This window comes from Nansenia antarctica (assembly GCF_963989245.1).
Source record: "Nansenia antarctica genome assembly, chromosome: 10".
NCBI classification, from domain to species: Eukaryota; Metazoa; Chordata; class Actinopteri; order Argentiniformes; family Microstomatidae; genus Nansenia; species Nansenia antarctica.
The window spans coordinates 6731668-6738819 of NC_137680.1; the positions used below are offsets into that span (position 1 = coordinate 6731668).

General features: G+C 44.8%; 1 protein-coding gene across 1 annotated transcript; it reads right to left on the reverse strand.

The window, feature by feature from the left end:
* Positions 1 to 329: 329 nt before the first annotated feature.
* On the reverse strand, positions 330 to 6090 carry polr3c (polymerase (RNA) III (DNA directed) polypeptide C; the record flags this gene model as incomplete). Its single annotated transcript, XM_080540051.1, has 13 exons — positions 330 to 648; positions 1151 to 1300; positions 1407 to 1456; positions 1584 to 1685; positions 1802 to 1952; positions 2061 to 2121; positions 2570 to 2621; positions 3465 to 3638; positions 3968 to 4078; positions 4447 to 4523; positions 4763 to 4975; positions 5278 to 5542; positions 5944 to 6090. 13 exons carry the CDS (start codon positions 6088 to 6090, stop codon positions 570 to 572), a joined length of 1632 nt encoding a protein of 543 aa, XP_080396177.1. The 3' UTR covers positions 330 to 569.
* Between the last annotated feature and the right edge of the window lie 1062 nt (positions 6091 to 7152).

Genomic DNA, 7152 nt, shown 5'->3' on the forward strand with positions numbered 1-7152 from the left:
GACTCCAGGACCAGGACTGAAGAACACTGCTCTAAAGAGGGTCTAATGAAAATGCACTACCCACTAATTAGGGGTTGGGGGGACGACGACTTACAATGTAAATATTTTTTTATGTATTTCCAAGAAGACATTGTATCAACCCACATTTACGTCTATTTAATATTCTGATGTCATCCCGGTTCTACATGTCTATCCATTTCTTTCTTCCATGTGTCCTACAGTTTTGAGGGAAAATTAAAAGTACATTTGTACAACTTGTTGATGTCATTTATTCTTACATTCATTCACGTTAATGTAGCAAAACACACTCCACCTAGAGGTTTTATTATTTCACATTTCAAATCAGGTTTTACAAGCACCTTCATTGAAAGAATATTATAAAACAAAAGACACTCTCACACACAAACATTCTTGAACATAAAAGTTAATGTAGCACAATATTATAATTACTATACGTTAACTACTGGGCAAAAAGAGTCAAACATAATATGTGTGTCCGTCGTAAATATTCTTCCGTCGTGTTTTCCCCATCCTCCCTCCATCCATCCATCTCTCATCTTCCATCTCTCTCAGCGTGTCGTAGTAGAGACGATGTATGACTCCAGGAGGAAGATGGTCTCGTCCACCTGGGTTTCAGTGGAGTCTAACCTAGAGAGAGAAGAGAGGACAGAAAGATGAGGCAGCCAAGTGAGAATGAGTTTGACAGCCTGGAACCAGGAACCAAAATGATCTAGATTGACGTACGGCTGTTTGGGTATGACTGTAGAGGTTCACTCAGGGCCGGTCCTAGGCATTTAGGTGCCCTAGGCGAGAGTATGATTTGATGCCCCCCCCCCCCCACCCCCCCCAATTTTGGGGGGCGCCACCACCAGTACTGCCTCATCACCACCCACACATTCAACAGTAAGCCATCTTCGAGCACGTTAGTTGCGGGCAGGTAGGGGGGGGAGGTTCGCAAGAGGCGAGTGTGACTAATCGCGAAGCATAATAGAGACAGTAGGCTGAGACATATTTTCATAGAGACATGAAATTCATAGAGACATACAATTATTTAAATGTCTTGGCATTTGGCATTTGGCGCCCTAGGCGACCGCCTAGTTCACCTATGCCTAGGACCGGCCCTGGGTTCACTGTAGTGCTGTAATAGTACTTGTTAATATGATGTCGGAGGGCCTCCAGCTGCTGTCTCTCAGAGCCTGTGATCATCTCCTCCACCTCGGTCAGCTGTTCAGGCTCCGCCCCGCCGGCCTGCAGAGACGCCAGGATCGCCTCGATTCGCTGGGACTTCTCTAGCAGACGCCTGTCAATCAATCAAACAAACAAACAAACAAACAGCCAACCGATTAAACTAACCCCTACGAGGAAATACAATTATGACGGCAGAGTCTTAGGAGGGTGTCACTCACTTGTTCTCCTTGGTCTCATAGAGGCGTCTCTCTATCAGGTTGGCCACCGTCTGTTAAGCAATATGCCGAATAAATATGGTTATAGCTCCACCTAGAACATTAACACTACAGTATACTATCCAACCTGAGCCACAAGGCTGGGTTAGGGCTGGGTCTTAGTCTTAGACGGAGTAGTACCTTATAGCAATGCTGCAGCAGCATTCTGGCGGTAGGGAGCTGGTTGACAGTGTACAGGTAGAAGGTACGTGAGGGCGCATGGTCAGGTGTCTTGGGGATTTCCTGGAAAAGTGGAAAAAAAAACACAGGTAGAACATGAACAGGTTAGTATGTTTGTACATTGTACTGTATTAACAATATTTATTTGGACACTGTGTGTGTGTGTGTGTGTGTGTTACCTGTAGCTGGACCAGGTTCTCTGACAGTAGTGTGTAGAGCATGTCTTTGGCCTCCTTGGCTGGGATCATGGCAAAGTCCTCCACCTGCTTCTGTTCAAGGTGACGTTTCCTTAGCAACAGGCGGAAGATCCGCGCTGACCGCGAGCCAAATCTGAGAATAGGTAATCCAAGATGAAAGAATGAATTAGTGAGTTAAACAAATGAATGATTGAATGAATGAATTAAAGCATATTATCCACACACACACACACACACACACCTCTCCTGTACAACTGACTCCAGTGTAGATCTCGCCAGGTTGGCCAGTGCTCTTTGCAGGTCTAAGACATCAGTCAAGGAAGAACCATTTCTTGTGTTATGAGCTACTTCCGTGTCTAAGGCAGTGGCGCAGGAGGTAGAGTCGGTGTCTAACGATCACAAGGTTGGCAGATCAGCGGTTCGAGCCCCGGCTGGCCACATGTCAAAGTGTCCTTGGGCAAGACACTGAACCCCAAAATTTCTCCCAGTGAGCGGGCCGGCGCCTTGCATGGCAGCTTGCCGCCATTGGTGTGTGAATGTATGTGTGAATGGGTGAATGAGAGGCCGTTGTAAAGCGCTTTGGAGCAGCAAAAAAGACACTATATAAGTGCAATCAATTTACCATTTACCATTTAAGGCAGTGTGTTTATAAGACAATATGTGTCTATGACAGTGTGTGTCTAAGGCAATGTGTGTATATGACAGTGAGTGTATATACAGTGGGTGACCGGTCTCAATGATAAAGGATACTGACGACGTACATCCCTCCTCCACTGTCACCTGACTTCCCCACAAACTCCATCTGAGAAACAGAGTCAAGTAGACAGTGAAAAGGAGAGGTTATTTTTCTTTTACGACAATGTATTTTTTTTTTTAAGTTATCTTTTCTGAGTGGGGCAGTCCCACTCATATTTTTTTTCATTTTTATTGTGACAGAGACAGTAGAGATTTGACAGGAAGGATGGGTGAGAGAGAGAGAAGGGATGACATGCAGGATATGTGCATGGTCAGCGCTTAGTCCGCTACGCCACCTAAGCGCCCCTACGACAATGGTTTTGAAACAATAGTCAGTTCTACACCAACAGCTCAAAGAAAATGACACAGATTGTCATCACAACTCACAGCAAGTTATTAGTGATCTTTGTTGTCTATATCGCCAGGAAATACAAAATTAAAAAAGAAATAATGGGAGCAAATAAGAGAGAACATTTTACTTTTAACAGACCAGGGGGGGATTCCATCAACATTGCTAATGGGAAATCCTTATGTCTTGCGCGACTTATCAAAATAAGCCTGGATTTTTGTATAAGTCTTGTGAGATTTAGTCAAATAAGCCTGGATGTTTCTCTAGCAATGTTGATGGAATACCCCCCCCAGGAATTAATGTGTCAGAATGATGAAGTTCTACAATGTCCATAGTGCCTTGCACCTCCCAGCCATCCACAGAGGCATGTCTAAGCGAAGATCCACATTGGTAAACACAAGTGATAGATGGATGTGCTAGCACGGTGCACGGAAACAACCCAGTATCTAATTCGGGAAAACAATAACCTCACTCCTCCCAAAAGATCCTTTTACTGTTTCAAAAACCATGTGATCACCCCCAAATACGTCAAAAATACGCTGATCCTGGATCTGTTCCTACCGGGTCGTCCACCAGCAGTGAGAGGTACTGGTCCAGAATCGGCCGGCTGATGCTGTAGTTGGCCGGGAGAGACCTGAAGACCTCATTGGCTGAGAGGGGTTGTGTGTGAGCAGCTGAGGGTGTGGTCGTCACCTCACTCATCCTCAGCATGGTCCGCACTATCTCACTGCTGGTCTAAAGGGGCACAGGGGTAATGATAGGAAGAGAAAGTCAAATATATTGATCTACGGTTAGAAAACACAAACATCTGTGAATGGTCAGATAAATGATCCCATGAATAACTTGGACGTAATCCACCAGAGTCAGCTTCTTTTTTTTTCATGAAAATAAAAAAGAATCGTCCCCGGCCACGATCAATTCATTGTGGAGGCCGATCTCGACATCGCAATTAATATATATGATTAATTGTGCAGCTCTATATTGATAATGAATCACATTGAAGTGTGTGGCGGTAGCCTTAGGTGTACTGAAGTGTACGACAGTGGTCGGTCCACAACACGGACCTGGTCCAGTTTGCTGGCCACAGCGCTGATGATGGCCATGTCTCTGAAGTGCAGGTGGAACCTCTCAAAGTTCACCTGCCAATAGATCCCCTCGTCACCGTGTGTCTTAGTCTGTGGGAGGGAGAGAGAGAGCGAGAGAAAAAGGGAGTGGACTGAGTGAGAGAAATAGACAACAAAAAGGAAAAGAGAGGGTCGAATGGCCCTTTGACGGTTCATCCTGGTCAACACTAACAGAGGTCTTTGCCGCTATTAAACAGGGGTACAGGGCTAAAGCCCAATGCACACGCCCACCGAATTTGATTCCATTGTTTCGAATGCATCTCAATGAGACAATGCACACGGCGTGCGATGCGATATTGTCGCACGACAACATTCGATTCTCCATTCACATTCATTCATTCATTGGTGTGAATTGAGAATCGAATGTTGTCGTGCGACAAAATCGCACGCCGTGTGCATTGGCCTTAAAACAGACTCACATCTGTGTCCATCTTGGCTTTCTTCCCCCCTCTCTGCTCCTCACCATCTTCACTGGAGCGACGGCGTTTACCCCGACCTGACCCCAAAAACACAACCATTTTAAACAACGACTGCACACACCAAACATATACTGAAGGGGCGGCATTTATCTATTTACACTTCTGGTTAGATGGTGAATTGCATTTTGTTGTATACATTTGAATCTAATGTCATCTAATCTAATTACAGACATTAGTAGTTTTTTTTTCCTGATCATGAGACCCATCTGGAAAAAGACTGTTTTAACTGAGTCTGAGGTAAAACCAAGTAGGTTACCTGTAAGTGTGACTTGGGGCAATTTGTAGCAGTCGGGGTGGCTTTCTGCTGTGGGCGGGGCAGTAGGGGCGGGTGCAGGGGTTCCTGGAGTTGCTATGGTAATAGGGGGCGCTGTTCCAATCTCTGCCACTGGAGGGCATCGCTGCAGGAAATGTGTCTCCACCAGTTTAGAGAATGCAGAGACCACTTCAGTGTACTCCATACAACGACCCTCTACAACCAGACAGACAGAGAGACAATCCTGTCAAAACACACACACACACACACACACACACACACACACACACACACACACACAAACACTCACACACACACACACACACACACACCCACACCCACACACACACACACACACACAAACACTCACACACAAACACTCACACACACACACACACACACACACACACACAAACAAACACTCACACACTCACACACACACACACACACACACACACACACACACACCCACACACAAACACTCACTCACACACACACACACCCCCACACACACTCACCCTCCATGTTGTGTGTGAGCCGGTCCGCTACTGTCTGGACAGTGCTGCTCATGGTCATGTGACCTCTCTGTAGGATTTCCTCTATGATCAGTTCTCCTGTGTCGCCATAGAGAGTTTTAGCTGTGTAGATGTACCGCGGGTAGCGCAGTATCCTTAGGACCCGCTCGCAGCAGGCACGGTACTCCACGGGGCTTCCAGGCCCTCGCCGGCCAACCCGAAACTCACAAATTCCATGCTGTATCAGTACACACAGAGACTTCTTTACCTGGAGACAGAGGGAGGGAGAAAGAAGGGATCAGATCAGACACTGGCAGGCTCATGAGACAGGAACACTCACATGGTTTTCTTGAGTTTCCACAGTCCTTAGGTGAGAGAGACAAACAGAGCATATGCATGTTTGGAGGTATGTACAGTATGTGTGTGTGTGTGTGTTTGTTTGTTTCACAGTAATGCTATTGTATCTGTTAACCCACATTTGAAATATCCTCTGTGTTAATATTGTATGTGTACGACGGTTGCTGTACATTCACAAACGTAAATGAATGACTCCCAATGAACTGATTGCACGGTTAGTGTTTATGTCCTTAATGCACTTTGTATTTATGTGGACATAAATAAAGCATTTAAAATGTGTGTGTGTGTGTGTGTGTGTGTGTGTGTGTGTACCAGGTCCAGTGGGTTGCCCGTCTCATTTGCGATATTCCGTAGATTCTGTGTTCCCCCCTTGAGCAAGTGTGTGCCCAACCTCTCCACCACCTCCCCAAAGTGCTCCTGCAGGAGCAGCCCACTCAACCGCACCTCCTGGGCCGTCATCTGGAAGAGTAGGCGAACAGGCACAAGTAGATTAAGTCCAAAACTAACACAGAATCTCCATAAACAACATTTGACAGGATGCAGTGCATCACTCTGACAGCTGATCATCCACACAGTGACAGTTTAACTTCAACTAAACATAGGCTAGTCATACTGATGAAGTTCTATTGGACGGATTAGTTAACGTAGGCAGTATATTTCGCGAGGGGGGGGGGGGGCTTTCTACCCAGAGAAAATGTTGCATATCACCTGTTATGTCACACGCAATTCTGGTGACTTTTCATGGGAGAATAACAAGTCAAAAGCATTGGTAAACCCGATAAAACAGCTCAGATCACGAGAGCGTAGCATTGCATACTGTAGTACATCAATCCAAACTCATTTAAATTGTGAGTTTAGAATGATAAGGTTCTATCTCCGTCTAGGGTAGTTCAGAGATATTGAGCGTCAGTGTTTACATTCCATTATGTTTTGTGAGATGGAACCTTTGTATTTTATTAATTACTAACTCAAAAATGGCAACATTTTTTAAATAACATCACACAGGCATTAATAAACACCTAATGGATCAGATTATGTTAAAAAAAAACTAAATTTTGACAAAAAGTGAGATAGAACCTTATAATTCTAACGTCACGAAATGTCAACGCGCACCACCACGTAACTAACCACGCGTAATGCGAGATCTAGAGATTGCGAGACGCATTTTGTCTATTTGTCCCGATTCCGACAATTACAGAAGATACGGAAAATGTTGCTAAGTAAACACCTGATAAACGAGCAATTCTGGTGACTTTTGACGAGAGAATAACGTGTTTGTGCGACTGAAAAGTAGATCCATCACATCAGCAGTTACACAACTTAACTAGTACCCCAGTGACGCACATAGATTCCCACAATATTATTGTCACACACATTCATTCATTCATTACAATACGTTTTTTTTAAATAAAAGACACTGGCTGATATCCCCCCCTTCCTACGTGCCTGGCTAAATGCATTTGATGTTTTGCATCATATCATAAAAGCATCATCAATACTAACAATTCATGTTAGTAACAT